Source organism: Medicago truncatula, chromosome 3, assembly GCF_003473485.1.
Source record: "Medicago truncatula cultivar Jemalong A17 chromosome 3, MtrunA17r5.0-ANR, whole genome shotgun sequence".
NCBI lineage: Eukaryota > Viridiplantae > Streptophyta > Magnoliopsida > Fabales > Fabaceae > Medicago > Medicago truncatula.
Window position 1 is genome coordinate 52,060,787 of NC_053044.1, and position 18,591 is coordinate 52,079,377.

Consider the following 18,591-nt stretch of genomic DNA (forward strand, 5'->3'; position numbering starts at 1 on the left):
TTGTATCAAGTTTCAACCCTTATAATTATACGATACAGATGAAAAGTGAGATTAGTTGGCTTTATATCACACTAAGTCAAAATTCATTAGTGTATTTGATGAAATCTAAAGGAATGCCTTTTCTTTTTAACATCATCACTTACCAAACTAACTTATAATACGGTATTTGCTATTAAGTTGCAGCTTATAACAATGAAAACTGGATCTGTAGCAACAATTGTAAATCGATTATAACACAAACGAAATCATGAGGATTGATAAAATATTTAGTTTGGATTATAATACCATTCACATAAAGGCATTATATGATAACTAAAAGTACTTGCAACCAAAATAAAAACAATTCAGCAACATTGAATGAAGTTGCAATTTGAACATATGCAAAATGCCAACAGGACCAAAATTGCACAAATGCAAATTACACGCAATCAATCTCAATTTTGTTTGACGGACTCAACCTTCACACGGACAATTTTGATCGTAATTGGATCCAATGGAGCTGTAAAAACATGAAGAAAAAAATGTTATTTTAAAGTCCGAATGAACACGCAGAATAAACATCGAACATAAATAGATTACTAACCTTTCAAGGAATGCAACACCAACATGGTTTCAACATCATGTTCAGCCATTAGAGGTTTGATGATACGTTGATAGAATTCGTTATAGCTGTATGTAAACTGCAAACAAAGGAGGGTGTCAACGCACGTGTATATATAGAGTGGAATGAAGAGTTTGAATCATAGTTATATGTGTACATAGAGGATGATGATTGGGTAGTTTGAATCTCATATTCATTACATAAATGTATATCAAAGGTCCTGATAAATGCTTGGGTGTTTAATGGTTAGTTGGGAGTGATAGAAGTCAACATTCTTGTAATTATTGTTGTAGGTATTTGTATTTATTATCATTCATGTTTGTCATTATTTGTATTTATTCTCATTCATGATCACATTAAATGATATCAAGGGAGGGAAAACTTAGAGTGTTTAGGGCTAGATGCTAGCTTGACCCGTAGGGGGTTGTTATGGGATCTACGGCTGAGACGTAGGGGGTTGTCGACTGACTTGATTAGCATTAACTACGTCTTCAATTGCATTAAAAGTGTGTTATTCGTTTTCAATTTGCATTAACTAAGTTATATGAGAGAAAATGAGGAGTTTGAAAATAGAGTTTGAATCAACGGGTGTGATCAAGTGTGAAAATAGAGTTTGAATCAACAGGTGAGATTAGATTAGCAATAAATATATGTTTAGGAGGGGAAAATGCTAGGGATTAGGGCAAATTAGGCCAAACATGTTCGCTTCTATATGATATCTACGGCTGAGAGTTTGAATCAACGGATGTGATCAAGTGTGAAAATAGAGTATGAACGGGTGAGATTAGATTAGCAATTAGTGCAGGGAGTTGTTGACCGATTTGATTAGCATTTATTACGTCTTCAATTGCATTAACTAAGTTATATGAGAGAACATTTTCAGAATTTGAATCAACGGGTGTGATCAAGTGTGAAAATAGAGTTTGAACGGGCGAGATTAGATTAGCAATTAGTGCAGGGGGTTGTTGGCCGACTTGATTAGCATTTAATACGTCTTCAATTGCATTAACTAAGTTATATGAGAGAACATTTTCAGAGTTTGAATCAACGAGTGTGATCAAGTGTGAAAATAGAGTTTGAACGGGTGGGATTAGATTAACAATTAGTACATGTTTAGGAGGGAAAAATGCTAGTGATTAGGGCAAAGTAGGGTGAATTAGGACAAACATGATAGTCAACCAAGTCTAGCTTTTATAATAAAGGATCTCTTCGGTTAGATATTTAGATCCAATCATCGTTGATCCTTTTAATATTTCATTTTATTTTTTATTTTAAAGGATGAAAAAAAAAACAGTAAAATTTTTGCATGGATTAAAAACGGGAAAAAACTTGAAAAGGAAACGAAAAAAAAAATTGATGAGAATGAAAGTAAAAAAAAAGTATTTAAACATTCGTAATTTTCACCTTTCTATATATTAGTTACACAACCCTAACAAACATGGTTCTATTGGGTCTAAAAAAGAGATTGAAATGTCTTAACATGGCAAATCAATGTTTAAAGGTTTTTTTTAAGATTACCTTCGAAGAATGGTGGATAATTTATCCACCAACCAATGAAAATGAGCAATTTGTTGGTGGGGTTAAGATAGTTCATGGATACCACTTAAAAATGTGCTTATGTGGCTAATGTGTATTGGTTAGGGTAAATTACCCACCATTCTTCCATGGGTACCCTAGTTGTCATCATGTTTAAATTATGATCGGAAGCGGTATCAAATTTTAATGTCTAACATGTAAGTAGGATTATTTTTAAAGTTATGGGGAACAAATAATATTATATATATTAAAAAAAAAATTGAATGAATGACATGACAAATGTTCATAAAATATTTCGATGGCACTTGATTCATTTTAAGACACATTTTATAGTGTTTTTAATTTAAAAACGAAAAATAAGCAATCCCCTCTAAATAATAAACTAATGAGTTTGTTAAAGGAATAAAGAAAAATAATCTCACTTTTTATTTTAATCACTTTAGTGATCTAAATCCTTTTTTAAAATACACCATCTTCCATTCAACAAATGAGATATAAGACTTCCCTAAAAAAAAGATATATAAGACTAAAATTCAATGTGCACATGAAGGATCCATTTTTGGTGGCGTATAATATATAAGTACTAGATGGTTAACCAATTCGCTTAAAAGTCAAAAGTCAACTTCGTATATGTATATACCCTGTCAAAAAAGAAAACTTCATATTTTGTTTTATAAATAATAAAGGAATCAATTAACCATATTGTGCACAATGCACATACTCTGTTATGCTTTTAAAAAAATTTATCACAGTCAAAACTTATTTTTGTAATTTAGCCAAATTGGTCAGTATATGTATTATAATTTATAGTTAAAAATTATTACAATCGTTATGCTTGAAATCCTTTTTGCACACAGTTGTGTCTTTGTCAAGCAATTGAAATCAGTCTCCAATAAAGGCCACGAAGTTGCATAGATAATTAACAGGACCACCCTTAACAGTGATGACTGAGATGGTAATAGGAAAAAAGCACGTACGCTTGTAGTTGGCATTACACCCATGAGCTGTGACATTGTGACAAGACTTCACTTCACCCTCATTGTCTTCTTTCTTACGGATACCAATCCCTTTCCAAGCCCTAATCCTTAATTTAACTACATTTGCTTCCATTAAGATCTATCTAATCTAGTAATTGTTTATTCAGTTCATAGGCAAGGAACATGTGTAAATGTAAACTAAGGGCATCCACAATAGTCTTTTCCCTAATTAACACCCAAAATGTTCATTTTTACGCCGCGTTTATTTTGAAGGACATTCACTCTCTTAATTTTTATTTTTTTTTAGGTTTACTTGATTATTCTTATAAAACTAATGAATATTATTGAAAAGTAATGACATAATCTATGTGTGGTTTAGAGTAATGACATAAACCATCGTGATATTTTGAAGTTGTTATTTGGAGCTTTGCATTTAGCATGTGGTCATACTGCAAAATTGAAATTTTCCAAAACACATGCATAGAGTTATTGTGGGACACATTTGGTAAAAAAATATTTGAAATGTTCAGGTGTAGGAATATTTTTTATGTAGGACTTTACTTTAAAGGGAGTCCTTCCAGTAATTCTCAAAGACTTGAGTTGTCTTAAGCTTAAGAAGGGATTTGAAAATAGTTTTCAACCAGCAGCAATAGACACGCCTTGGTTAAAAGCTCGTTAGCTGTGTCATTGCCCCCAAACACAAAGATCTTTGGTAATAGAACACTAGCAATACACTCAACATAAACAAATCTATCAAAAGTTACTTTATTTTTAAGAGAAAAAAAAAGTTATAATTACAAGCGATAAGAGCTATAGTAATAATATCTTATTAAAAAAAATTAAGTATTCACTTTATTGTCTTTATCTTTAAAATATAATTTCTCATGTTGTAGTAGTATATATGTTATGAAAGAGTGAAAATAAACAAAAGTTAATTGAACAACCATTTTTAGAAACAACTTGTAAGACAACTATCATTTCTCTAAACAAAAAGAATATAACTTCAAGCTTTATGCCATTGTTCACCTCATAATTTTGGAGATAGAATTGGAATCTCTGATTGTAACGACAACAAAAAAAGGAATTGAAATTTCTGAACTACAGTGTTACAGCAGAGAATTCGTGGACTTGTGTTATTCAATTCCTATCCATCATGGCCCAAGGCTAATCTACAATATGCATAAGGAATCCCACAACATGCATTGCCAAAGTTAGCTATCTATTACTATTAGTGCCCTGATAATGTGGATAGAGACATCAAAGAGGAGAAGAAGAACAAAGAAGGAAAATAAAAGGACACACTTTGCAGAATAATGATATGAAAACTGTACAATAAACATATATTTAACTTAATTGGACATTACTAATAAAACCAAAACCAAAACTCAGGCTCAACTCAGTAAAGCAAATAATTAAGTTAAATACATTTTTGTTCCTATAAAATACACTTTTGTCAAATTTAATCTGTACAAAAATGTCTATTTATTGATGTGTAGTTCCTTTTTCTTTTGGGGAAAATAATTGATGTTTAGTTCTTAAATCAAATAAAAGATATTAAGGACCTGCTGAATTTCAGAAATTACTCCATCCATCACTCGCTTAGAGAGGGCAATCATTGTGCGAACTTTATGGCGAAGCTAGGGGCTACAATATATGTTGATTTAACTGTCCACTCATCTCCTCCTGAAAACCTGCTGCTGCTGCTTAGCACAGATGAGATGGGAACTTTGTTCCTTAGGATTTAGTTTGTTTCTGTTCTTTTCCTGTTTTCCTTTCTTTTTTCTTTTAATTAGCCTTGTAACCAAAAAAAATAAAAGACTAAGCATACATGAGGAACAGAACAGATTTGACAGAAGAATAGATTTTGATTTTGAGTCGTTACATATCAAATTCCAGTATTCACAGTTAACAGTTAACACCACTTACTCCCATTCCTATAGGTTTAGTGTTTAGAATCTAGGCCTTACTTTGCAGCTCTGTGCAAATGTGACCTAAAGTGTTTGACACATGTCTTGAATTGATTAATATACATGTTTTCTTAAAGGAAAATGATATTTGTATAACTATTTTATTACAATTTTTGTAATAACTTTCTTTTTTATACCCATATTATGTTTGCTCAAAAAAAAAAAATACCCACATTATGTTTTTATTTTCTCTCTTTATTGTTTTGGTTTTCGTGTTAATGTCTATTTTTCTTTGTATATCTTTGGTTATTACAAAAGTTATCCCACAAATAGATGTTCAAATAACATACCTCTTTCGGTCTTTCTTACGATAGAGAAATCATACATTTGAACTAAAATTCCACTTACACCACAAACCATGTGAATTTCCAAAAACAAAAAAGAAACAATGGTATAGACTAGGTTAAAAATAAAATAAAAAAAACTAAAGTTTCTTAAATAATGTTCTGAATTTTTCACTTTTGTGGGGGATATGGCGATTAAATGTAGGGTATTGAGTAAAATTTCTTAAAATGTAATTACGTTAGGGGTTTCAAAATGTCAGACCCATTAACAGCTAATGGCACAAACGATGGACTGTAGAGAAAAATGGCCGTATTTTGAGGGTAAAAGAGGGAAAATACTCAAGAGATACCCACCCCACATCAACACATAATTTTCATATGTTCTGCATTTTTTCAAAGACCCAATCTCTCACAAAAAGTTACACACCTGGAAGAGTGTAAAGGATTGAAATAGAGTTTTAGGGAGATGGTCATTCTTCGTTATATTTGGAGTACTGTGAATACTTGCATAGATTAACTTTAGTCCGGAGAGTCTAAATGTGAATCGGAGTCCTTGAAATGGGAATTTGAGATGGATCATTAATTGGTGCAATTTTGCCTCACTGGTTTTTGGGTTTATGTGGAACCATTATGAAGATTTGGGAATTGAATGACATAATAAGACAGACAAAAATAAGGAATTGACCTATACCAATTATAATTCCATGCTTTAGAATCAGGTTTAGGGCACTGGTCAAACTATTTTTGTATAACAGGCATGGTTGTTAAATCATAATTTTTCCACAATCCTTGAGAAGACAAATGGAAAAGAATAGAAAGAAATATGTAAAACCATCCATGATAACATAGGCCTGTAAAACAATAATCGGACAAAACAAATTTCTTCTAGCATTTAAGTGCTAAGATGGCAAAAGTATGATGAGTTAACAGACTTGTGTCTGAAAGGGTAATACAAAAACTGTCCCGCGTTCAAATTTATGAGAAAAAAGGGAATTCCTTTATCAAAAAAAGAAACAAAAAAACTACAAAATTGGGTCTACAAAGATAAACACAAAGGACACTGCCCAACTAGCTACTAGGATAACTGAATAAAATGATTTGATACCATGAACTAGCCAGTTACATACTTCGTCACCTCACTCTTGAAAACATGGCTAATACTCCTCAACTTGAAGGATCTCTTTGGTAACATCGACTACTTCCTCAACTTCAATGTCCTTGGCTTCATATTCCTCTTCCTCGTCACTAGCTTCTCCGTCCCTCAGATTTTCCCTCTCTAGCTTCTCTTCTTCATGCAACAGCTTCCACTCATTGGCCCACTTGTCCCAATCTTCTTTCAAGACCCTACGCTTCTCACGCTCTTGCTCACTCAGCAGCAATGAAACATCTTGGTCTTCAGCTTCATATTTCTTACTATACTTCTTCAAGTTCTTTGCAATCTCTTCCTCCTTCTCAGCAGTCAAGAAAGAAGCTGGTCTGGGTCTCCATAAGAACTGTATATATTGAAAGAAGAAAAAATTACAGAACATTGTAAATATTGTACAGCAATTTTTGGTTTGTGGGAAGAATAAATAGTAAAGCTACTGAAAAAAGGCTGTTGGAAACAAGGGATTTAACAACAGCTTTAGTCTGAAATCTGCATGTAGAAAAACTTTTACGGCCAACAATGGATTCACAATACCATGTCAAAAAACTATAACCCCATATAAACATTGTACATCCAAAAGTCATTCTTTGGACCATTGTAATACACAGATAAAAAGTATAACAAATCATAACAAAATTACCTGAAAGAAATGATCCTTCAATATCCGATAAAGATGTTTGCCATTGAAAGACCATATATTGAATCCATTTTCCATTTCATGAACTGAAGTTACAGCAGTTGCAACATACCTGTAGTATAAAATGGATAACCAATATAAACATGGGATCAGTAAAATAACAAAAGTCGCAACAATTAATTATAAATTTTAGACTGATTTTGCACAAATTTATCCATGATCTTCTGCCCTGGTAAGCAATACAACACACATTTGGATAGATAATATACCTTCCAGTTGGATCCCATTCAACATCAGTTGCATAAAAATGTTCAGTATTAGCCATGGTTTCAAGCTCATCAACATTGTAAAATTCTAACAGTCCATTGAAACCTTTCAACCCTGCTAGTACAATGAACCGACCTGCTGGTGACCAAAACAAAGCATTTGCCTGCTTGCCTTTCAGAGTAGTGAGCTTTGAAACTCGGCCAGTGTTCTGAGCAGTTCGCATTGAGTAGATACTAATATCAGGTTTAGGGTTATCACCATGAATAACAGCAAATCTATGTCCCTTTGGCTCCCAAGCAAATGCAATGATCTTATCATTCTTATTCTCGAGCTCCAGAACTTCAATAGGTATGTCACGTTCCTTTATACGGAAAAGCTCAAAGCCTGTGAATGTGCTTTTCTTTGTTTTGGTATATCGATCAACATTAACAGCAAGGTATTCTCCATTGCTCTGCCAGTACATCTTGCAGTCACTGACATTAAAAAGAAGCTTTTGCCTGAGTTCTTCTTTGCTGGGGATTTGAACAAGACTTACCTACAAATACATCAACATAGATTAAAAATAAATAAATAAATACATACACACATGATGTGAAAAGGCTATTGAGTAAAACAAAAACTTAATCCATTACATGACCATAGAAGGGAAGGAAAACATAAATTTACCCTAGCAGGCTGGTTACCACCTCCTGTCTCAGGAACAAACAGTGAAATGATTGGATCAGTCGGTGACCAGCTGAAATCCATTATATTTTCAACCTTCAAAGATTTTTTGTCAACAAGAGAAAATGTTTCTGTCTCATATACAGACAGTACATTTTTTCCCATCCTTGCAAAGTACTTATCATCTCTTCCACCGCTCCATCTGCAAAGAAAAAATGCTAATTCATCACTAAATTGGTCATATGATATATGCTAAATATTTAAGAGAGAGAGAGAGAGAGATGTACTTGAAAACAGGCCATGACACTCCAGTGACACCCCCAGTACCTCCAATAGCAAAATCATCAGCACTTCCCTTAAAATCTCTCATCACTTTACCAGTCCTCACATCAAATATGTTGATCACAACCCTCTAGAGAAAGAATGATGTAGTTAGGTACAATGTCACGAAAAGCTCAAAATGAAACAACAAAGAAGACACTCACATTAGCATCTCGAGGATTGCTTGGTTCATGGCTGCTATAAGTTACCAAATACTTCTCACCAGGTGAAAAATCAATAAGCTTAACCTGAGATTTATATTCATATATTTATATTAGTATATTTATATCAATAATTTAATATTAACGAAAATAAAGTAATGTATTAAAAAACAAAATGAAAACTCAGGAAAAAAATAACCTGAGGATGTGCATAACGCATGAGACGGTTGAAGGTGGTAGCACCTCCCCAAACTGCTGCCCCCTGACGGTGAACAGTTGCCAAGTAAGTACCCAAAGGTGACCATTGTACAAAACTCTCCGTCCAAAACTGTAATTATAAAATAAGATAACCATAAAGGGATTAAGAGATTAATGATCAAAGGGACCTAGAAAATATAAAATAATACAAGATACTGATATATAATGTTCACTTACAGCACGTTTATAAACAGGGTCGGGCTTTAAAAGCTTTGCATCATTCCACAAAACCTCCGTATCTGAACCAGCACGAATCACAAACTGGTCTCGTGCCTTAGCATCAGTAAGCCATTGTTGCAGATTTTCCTTTGAGAGAAATAAAGACCATAAACAATCACTAAACATAGAAGGCTACTAAAATTCATAGCAAAAGATGTTAAATTATAAATCAAAAGTCATAACCAAATTTAAGAACATGTTGATCGAACATTGAGGTATCTACCAAGTAAACCAATCATATTCGTAATTCAACAATGAGTGCTGTCCATGAGAAAACATGAAATTGCCTTAATCTATTCTAAGTATCTAACTACTATATAACAGAATCGAGTAGCACGAAAGTGGTGCCTATATGTTTTTGGTATAAAATTAAAAAAAGGTCTCCCATAATCCTAATATGATGGTCTCAAATTATCACAATTGTCGATTGAAACAAAACAAAACTCAGGGTATAACTACAATAAACACCAAGAAACATAAAAAGGAACTGTGAGAGATATAATCATTACCCCTGGAGCATATTCCTTGTTTGGAGGAGGAGCCCACTCGTCTGGCACTTTCATGAATCGATCAAAATCATCGAACATACTAACAGAAAATATATGGGAACGATCCAGTTTGTATCCCTGAGTCTTCTCTTTAGCAAGCTCAGCTTCCTAAAATAGCCATTGCAATTTAACCTCATCAAACCAATGGTAAAACAAACATTGAATTCGACATAAAAAAAAGACCATTTATCTACCTGAGGAGTGTTGTACTCGATGAAGCAATAACCTAAGGACTTTTCAGTAGCGGGATCAACAGGCATCCAGAGACCGTCCTCTTTAATAGCACCAATCTGACTATAAATTTTCCTAACAACTGTTACAAGCTTCTCGAATTTCTCCTTGGGAACAACGGGTAGATTATCCACTACAATAATATTGCCAAATCCAGAATCAAACTCCAGATTCTCCTCTTGATCAACATCATCGTCGCTACATCGCAAAAAAAAACAATTGAGAATCATAAAATCTCAAATTACGGTTCTAATTAACGTGAAAGAGCATTGATTAATATACCTGGGGATTCCGCAGTTGTCACCTGGAGGGAGGTGAATGGAATCAAGATCGATAGAGGATAGATCGATACCAAGAAGCAACGCTTTGTCTTCAATTTCTTTCATTAGCATTACATCCGCCATGATTGCGGTGGCGAGTGATAATGTTACCGTAAAGCTTTAGTGTTGTCGCAGTGAAATGGAATCTATAATAGAGAGATGAAGAGTAAATTAATGTGGAAAGGAAAAGAAAGAAAGAAAGTGAAGAGAGTCTAGGGATTCTTACCGTTTACCGACGGCACAGCCAGGTTTGGTTGTTGACGGCGGCTATCGGTAGAGTTCAGTGCAACTGGAGCGCAAGGGGAGAAAGATGTTTTGTTGTTTTAGGGTTTGGAGGAGGCTCTTCCAAATGGATATGTGTCTGGATTGGGCTCGGGTAAAAAAAATAAATACATATAACTTAATCAAACTTAGATGTTATAGAATTTTTAATTTATCCCATCACACTGCTCCTCGATGAAATTGTTATAAAAAAACCATTCCATTTTTTACCCTTCAATTTTTTTTTATCCATTTGTTAAAGTTACATTCAATTGAACTTTTATATCATATAAGATAGATTGATATGTTGAAAACATTAATCTTATCTAAAAAAAAACATATCACATGATTTTATATTTGTGTGAAGAATTACAAAGATCTTACAATATAAAAGTTCAAATTTAACAAATGGTTAAAAAAAATATAAAATCATGTGATATGTTTTTTAGATGAGTTTAAGGCTTAATTACATATTTGGTTCCTTATGTTTATTTTAGGTTTTAAATTGGTTATTTATGTTTTAAAAGTTTTAAATTGGTTCCTTATGTTTTAACAATTTCAAGTTGGTTCAAAACGTTACTCACATTAGAATAAGTTAACCCCTTTTGTCACTTGATTGTTTAAAGATTTGGGTCGACAATATGGGTGATGAAATTTACTTTATTTAGAAAATCAGTTTTAAAACATTTTTTTATTTTTTTTTGTTTTATAAAACTCAATATCATGTCACGGAAGGAACTAACTTATTCCAACGTAAATAAAGTTTTGGACAAACTTTAAAACTTTAAAACTTAAGAGACCAACTTAAAATGTTTCAAACATAAGAGACCAACTTGAAGCCTAAAATAAATATAAGGGATCAAACATGCAATTAAGCCTAATTAATTTATATTTGTATAAAGTTAAGTACATAATTTATATGATCTACTAAAAAAAATTATATCAAAGTTTTTCTAGGGAAATTTTTATGATGATATAAATATTAAATCCATCTTATCTAAATTACACTAAAGTCATCCAAGTATTTTTCCCCGTTTAACATGGTTTAAACGCAGACATATATCTATATATACTCATTAATCATTTGTTTTTATGATCTTTATCAATATTATTTGGTCAAAATTAGTGATCATGAAATGAAAAGTGATTTTTTAAAATGTAATAGTAAATAAATAAAAAATCAGTGATTCATTTGTCAAAAGTCAAATAAATAAATTCGTGCACAAAAAAACTATATAAATAAATACACAATAAAGAAATATGAAAGTAAGTTACGAATTATGACCCATGTCATGTTACAGGTTTTGATGCATGCGACTCAATTTTTTTGGTAGAAACTTCAGATACATCAGCAAAAAACAATGGACTGATTTGAGCAAACATGTTTGCCATATCAATTTTTTTTGGTAGAAACTTCAGATACATCATAAAAAAAAAAAAAAGGACTGATTTGAGCAAACATGACTCAAAGGGCCGCCAAAGATTATCACCAATCACGTCCCATATAAGCAAGGGCATCGGCAAACCGATTAAATTCGCGATAGGAGTGACAAATTTTGATCTCCCAATCTAAATAGCTTCCCGTGTTTATCAATTAACCTCCAACCCACAACATTTTAGGCTCTCTTTACCACTGCTTCATAGTCAACAAAAAGCTCCACTGCAAAAAAATACCTCTACTCCGAGCAAGTTTACATTACAAAAACTCAAAAAAACATCTACTGGATATCAAATTACATTACAATAATTGTACAATGATACAGGGAACTCTAACGTGGATTAAATGAAGATGCATCAGCCCGCTCATCTAAGAAAAATCTAGTGCCAACCAGAAGAAGAAGAAGAAAAAACCATCAATCAATCTTTGAAGTAACAAACTTCTTGGTAAGATCAGATATCAATTTGCATCCAAAAGTATGTGATTTTAAAAATATGCCGTCAATGTCTTCCTCCTTTTTTTCATAAACGTAGAAAGCTGTAAATCCTAAGGTGAGTCCTGTAACAGACAAAAACAAACTAGTATCATTCTCATCCAAGCACTGTCAATGGATTCAAATAAACCACACAACATGAGAGAAAGCGAGAGAACCTATAGTATACAAGTTCTTAAGTGAAAAGGCTCCCAGGAAGCTAAGAACGAGCAGAGTGAAAACAACCTATTGATCACAAAGGAGAGATGTGTCAGCAAGTCTGAATCCACGACCTCGGGATATATAAGATTGACTGTATACAAAAATTTGATGCAGTGTGTATACCTTGAAAAACATCACCCAACTATTCCCTTCTGCAAGGGATTTTAATGCATTCACAGCAAAATTCCAAGATGAGGCAACTGAGAAAGCAATTTGATTCGAAATATCTTCTGATAAGTGAAACCATGATGTGGGCATTTTCTCAACAGTGTACCCCAATCTGAACAAGCATACAATGCAATTAAAGTTAGCATTTGCCTTCACATTAGAAAGTGCAATGTGTCCAATAGCTGGATCATCATTGTGGTTCTTGAGATGGAGAAATTATTTCCTGAATAAGGAGCTACACAGCACGATCAATTATATATTTACACTATGTATATTATCTTTAAATAGGAGACACTTTCGAACAATAGTTATTATATTAGTAATCCATCATTAGACAAGTTAACGACAACATACAATGTTAATTGACAATCTAGTAAATTCATAAGTAGACAATGTACTTACATTTTTGCAGGAAGAATGCCATGAATGAATAAACCGATCGATGAGTATAATAGAAGCTTTGTAAGAGCAGTAATGAAGGTATTCTCAGATGCAATGAAGTTGACATATATTGCTATGAAGACTAACAATGTAGTGAAAGTTTGCTTTTTATCCTTCCAAAGCAACGTGTCAGCAACTGTTATGTGGTAGATCAATTAAAACTACTACATAAATAAATGAAAACTGATATACAACTCCCAGCATTAGCAGGTTACACTGAAAAGTGATCACTAGTAAAAAATTAGGAATGGTGGTGGATTTAGTTAGAAATACCAGCTCCGAAATTTGAACTTTAAGAGTTCAATGCTTCAGTCTTCTTAGAGCTTGCATATCAACAATATACATGCATGTTAAAATTTTAAAATGCACTGCTTTGTATCAAGATGAGATATGTGGAATAGAAAATATGACATGAACAAATTGGGATCCTAAACTACTGCAACTTCCTGCATTATCTTTGCAATTTTTACCAACGTATTTTTTTTTAATATCAGAATATGTCTTTCATGTGTCCTGCTACAATTATGTGAATGTGCCTACTTTTAAATGGCGTTTAGAAGTTTAATTCTACGTTACAACAACAAAACCAAAACAAAAATAACAAAAAGGCAATTCCAGATATCACAAACAAAGAAGTTAGATGGGTATAGTCGATTATTCATACCTCTTCCACTTCCAAGATATACAGAAGCTTTGGAGGGACCTTCTCTTTTAGACTTAAGTTGATTTTCAGCCCTCAAATGTGGATATGATTCGATTGTCCTCCGTATGCCCTCCTGCAAGAAAAATTACAGTCCCTTAATTAAACATGAAGAACACCCCGTACAAGAAGTAGGATTAACATATATACTCATTGCAAAATGTAAGAACCTTTGAGCAAGAAACATCATCCATTTTAGAATCACATCGCATACATGATTTCTGAGTTTATTTAGATAAATCTTAACTCCACAGTATCAGTAATTTTGTAGGATTTAGAATTAGCCAACTTCTCAGGATTTTTTTTCAAAGCACATGGTTCAGGCATGAAATTAGCTACTTCAGTGAAATTTCTAAGTAATTAAGCATCTCAACACAGTTCAGAGCCATGAATATTGGAGTTAAGACAGAGCACGTATACTTTTCTGAAACGTCACAGAACCTGTAGAGGTATGATGGGTGCATAGTCAAGGCGGTCCTTTGCTTTTGAGCAATCAAAAGATCTGGTGCAAGATGTGAGTCTTATTCTTGAAGGGGTCAGCTGAGGCACCTTCATTCCATATGGGCCAAGCAGCCTATATATCCACTCCACCAAATGTGCAATTGGCATGATAACAAAGACAGGGATCTTTATGCTTGGCCTGCAAGGTACATAATTATGTTTATATTAGTTTATTTGGATGAAAAACTGTAAATGTATTCCTTATTTCATTAAAAAAATAGAAGCAAGAAATATAATTGCAAAAGAATTGATTGATTATAATAGACAACCAGTATTCTCGTGGGCATAAAAAAACACCATTAAGGGGGCATTAAGTTACGAAACTTGATCAGGTGTTTATTAAATAAGGATGCCATTTGGATAAACAACTTAATTAAGCACATATTGAGTAGGTGCTTTTCATATAAGCACTTAGGTATAATCTATTTATGTAATCAAAGAGTGAATGTGGTTAAACTATTTTCCTATAGAGCTTATTGAAATAAGTTGAAAATCGCTAAAAGATATCATAAGCTATTTTCATAAGTTCACACACTTACACAAGTGCTTATGCCATAAGATAAATCCAAATAAGCTACAAATAGGCTCTTCCAAACGCACAAAAAAAAAAATATAATAATTAATAGCCAGGACAAAAAATTCTTAACCCCAGTGATGATTTGACAGAAACTTCAACCTAATCCTAATGCCAAAATTCAACTTATATTTGCGCCTTCAATATTATGGAATAAAACAAACAAAATGAATGTATAAGTATTTGCCTCAGTATAGTCACATGCCAGCATGTCTCTTTTGACTATAAATAGGGCAGGGGTGATGCAGAATGAATTGCATTAAGATAATTTTCATATTTTTTATTTTTGTAATCTAAGAATTTCTCTTATCTACTAATAAATTACTTTAAGTTTAATTTCATTTTTTGCTTAGGATGTGACGACAAGTTTTCTGTATTTATTATAATATATGAATATTCCTGAAGTGTTTCAAGTCAAAATATTGTATTACTTTAATTCACGAGAGATTTGGATCCTTGTTTTGCATCAAGAGTGAATCACAGATTAAAATAAGTGTTACATAATAAGAGCAAGAAAGACTAATGGTTAACAGTACAAAAGAAATCACCTTTGATATCCAAGACCTTCCAAAATTAGAGACATGAACTCCCAAAACTTTATAGGTTCCATATTCGTGATGAAATATGCCTACAAAACAAATATTTATCATGAAGAAAACACTGCAGTGATTACTAAGTTGCCCGAGCTTAATATACAGATCCATCTTTCGTTTTTCTCCACAAAAAATGCAATACTCAATTCCGAATCTAACTAAGTTTAACAAGCAACTATTTCCCTACTGTTAGAAACTGATGTTCATAGAAGAAGACAACCAGAGAGAAAGTTCAGAAAAATTGAGAGAGACTGTTAAACTGAATCAGAGAATTCTCAACTATATGAAACTGAGATGATGATAACAAGTATTTATACGCAGTTAGAACTGTAACTAACTCCTATGCTGAGACGCCAGCTGCCATAACTACTTGACAGCTGTCCAATCAGTCTAACAACTTGCAGAGCCAATCAGTCTAACAACTTGCAGAGCAAGTTCGGAATCAGTTAAACTAAGCCTAGGTACATTTGCTAATATGCCTAAGCTGTATTTCCTAATAGCCCCCGTTCAAACTGAGGGTGATTGACCAAGAGCAAGCTTGTCAGACACCCTGAGTTTGTCCCTGAGATAGATAAACCTTGTTGTAGACAAAGGTTTTGTTAGGATGTCAGCCCACTGGACTTTTCTATTCCTAATATCCACAAGTATGTCTTTCAGACTTCCTCATTTACCCAGATAAATAGTTTCTACCTTTAACATATTAACATTGTTTTATAAATAATTTCCTTGTTAAAAGTGTGCACACCAGGGAAGAAAGAACAGACAATGATTCAACAAAGAGCTTCATTGTCCAAATCTTAAAATACACCATCAAAACTTCTCTTATGCCTCTCTTATCTTTCATGTACAAACAGAAATATAACATGACTAAAAAAGTAATACGGTACCTCTCCTGCAGCTTTTTCTGAAACGGTTCCCTCTGAAGCTAGAGCTCGATCAGCACATATGTGGGCATGAGCCACATTTTCAACATATGTGAAATCGTATACGTTATTGCCATCACCAACAATGAACTGGTAAGAGAAAAGTATAAATCATCAATTAAAGAAAGGTTCAAGAAAGTTTCTGCTAATATAAGTAGTCACACATGCATATTGGTCCCCAACCAGTTTTTCCATATCACGGCACTTAATTTCATTACGAAAAATTAACAATTTTGTGATCAATCTAAATCCAATTTTGTTCTTGAGGTAAACTTCAGATTCAATAGTATGCGTAAAAAGATGAAATTGCCGTGAGTATTTGATTACTTATTTAAGCAGTAAAATACATCAAACATTTACCAAAAGGAGGTAAGAACAACATCTACCTTGGATTTCCCTGCCTTTGCAGCATCAACCAATGAAGGCACCAACAGTTTATCACCAGGTCCAAAAATGCTGCTAGGGCGTATGCAACATGTCAGGAGTCCACTAGTCCCGTTAGCCTTAATAACCAATCCCTCACCCTCAGCTTTAGTTGCTGAGTAATGATCATTATGCTGGAAACAGTAGGATTCAGTTCAAGACCATAACAAACATTTTGAACCTATTTCCATCCCAACAGCTAGATTAAATTATATAATAACATAAAACCCCTATCCATGCATATCATGTATATGCAGTTATCTTCCTAAAGTTTCAATCCAAGTCAAAAAAATGAAAGTTAAAATGAAGTGTTGGTAAAGTAGGTACCGAAGGTGGATAAGGCAACGATTCACTTCCGTTATGAATTCCATGAATTCCATCAAAAACAACACTGGGAGAGCTAGTGTAAATGAGTCTCTTCACTTTTAACTCAACACAAGCATCAATAACATTCTTTGTTCCTTCAAAAATAAACACCTAACTTAGATGGAAAGAAACAAAAATTCAGCAACAGAAGAGTAATGATTTAATGCTTTACCTTCAACATTGACGGAATGATGAAGCTGGTAGTTGTTTATAGAAGAATTTGGAGCAGCCATGTGGAAAACAACCTCAACTCCATCAAATGCTGCAGAGGTTAACAAGATTAATTAATTAATGTATACTATGTAGAATATTGTTTTGTTTCGGTATTAAGGTTAACCTTTTAAGAGTTGAGGTTTGTTGCGAAGATCGACGGAGACATATTGAGCACGACCGGAGTGTAAAGCTTGACCGAGAAGACCTAATTGCTCAGAGGGTTCAAGTTCAATGGTGGATCCCAAATCGGCGATGCGGACACAGTAGGTGTTCAATTGGATTAGCATTTCGACTAAATGACGAGCAGCAAAGCCTCGTCCTCCGGTGACCACACACCACCCTTCCTCCGCCGCCGCCATAATCAAATGGTGATGGAACCGTCGCGGACAGGGACTGTGATTCGCTGCTGTCAAAAAAATTACACAGTGAAACAGATTAGAGCAATTGGTTTTCTGACTGACTGCAGTGAACCACAATTCCTGAATTTGCTACAGCGATTATAGGCTCGATAAATTTTCTTTATTTTTTTAATTCGTTTTTTATTTTTATCCTCAGCTAAAATTATTAAAATAAAAATTTAATCTGTTGTATTTAAAGTGGTTTCTAAAGTGAGCGTTCAATTAAGTCCCTTACCGGTGAACCATTAAAAATATACAATAGATTTAATGAATGACTTAGATTTGTTAAAAATCTACACCTTCCCACACACAATAGTACCCATATATATCTCCCATTAGTATCCATGCTCCAAAAGAAGCCTCCCTATGAGATTTGAAATATCCATGAATGATTAAGAATGGAAGGATTGGAAGATGGTGTTGGCCCGACAAAATTCAACTTCCCTCTACTTTGGTAACCTACAATGGATGTGAATTGTGATGATCATACTCGGTGAATACTAACCAAAATGAATTGATCATCGATGGTTTTTTCTTGTCTGTTTTTATTCACGACAACATTGTTCTTCTCCACTTTTGTTTTGTTATACAAACACAATGAAGATGGTGTTTCTGAATAAGGACGGAAAGTCAACATTACTTAAATATGATGGTATATTTTTTATGGTTCATCGGAGAGGGACTTAATTGAACCCTCACCCTAGAATCCAGATATTAAACAACTAAGTTTTTTTCTCTAAAAAAAATAAAAACTAAGTTTT

The 18,591-nt window shown here is 33.4% G+C and overlaps 2 protein-coding genes, 1 long non-coding RNA gene and 1 other non-coding gene across 4 annotated transcripts; all 4 read right to left on the reverse strand.

Annotated features, from left to right (window-relative positions):
* Window positions 1–206: 206 nt before the first annotated feature.
* On the reverse strand, window positions 207–850 carry LOC120579324 (uncharacterized). The gene is made up of 2 exons (XR_005645118.1): window positions 584–850; window positions 207–499 (listed from the first exon to the last, which is right to left on the reverse strand). It is a non-coding gene; the product is annotated as an uncharacterized lncRNA (long non-coding RNA).
* Window positions 851–3,667: 2,817 nt separating this feature from the next.
* On the reverse strand, window positions 3,668–3,821 carry LOC112420598 (U4 spliceosomal RNA). The gene has a single exon (XR_003010769.1). It is a non-coding gene; the product is annotated as a U4 spliceosomal RNA (small nuclear RNA).
* Window positions 3,822–6,219: 2,398 nt separating this feature from the next.
* On the reverse strand, window positions 6,220–10,525 carry LOC11429932 (eukaryotic translation initiation factor 3 subunit B). Its single transcript, XM_003603192.4, has 12 exons — window positions 10,364–10,525; window positions 10,100–10,283; window positions 9,781–10,015; window positions 9,548–9,694; window positions 8,997–9,125; window positions 8,761–8,889; window positions 8,565–8,648; window positions 8,367–8,491; window positions 8,083–8,281; window positions 7,419–7,951; window positions 7,153–7,261; window positions 6,220–6,858 (listed from the first exon to the last, which is right to left on the reverse strand). The coding sequence occupies exons 2-12, from the start codon at window positions 10,219–10,221 to the stop codon at window positions 6,520–6,522; spliced, it is 2,151 nt and encodes a 716-aa protein (XP_003603240.2). The 5' UTR covers window positions 10,222–10,283; window positions 10,364–10,525; the 3' UTR covers window positions 6,220–6,519.
* A 1,124-nt stretch (window positions 10,526–11,649) lies between these two features.
* On the reverse strand, window positions 11,650–17,945 carry LOC11426731 (3beta-hydroxysteroid-dehydrogenase/decarboxylase). The gene is made up of 12 exons (XM_003603193.4): window positions 17,557–17,945; window positions 17,392–17,481; window positions 17,181–17,314; window positions 16,817–16,987; window positions 16,395–16,520; window positions 15,463–15,542; window positions 14,281–14,479; window positions 13,804–13,915; window positions 13,101–13,275; window positions 12,654–12,810; window positions 12,488–12,554; window positions 11,650–12,394 (listed from the first exon to the last, which is right to left on the reverse strand). Exons 1-12 carry the CDS (start codon window positions 17,789–17,791, stop codon window positions 12,252–12,254), a joined length of 1,689 nt encoding a protein of 562 aa, XP_003603241.2. The 5' UTR covers window positions 17,792–17,945; the 3' UTR covers window positions 11,650–12,251.
* Window positions 17,946–18,591: the final 646 nt, after the last annotated feature.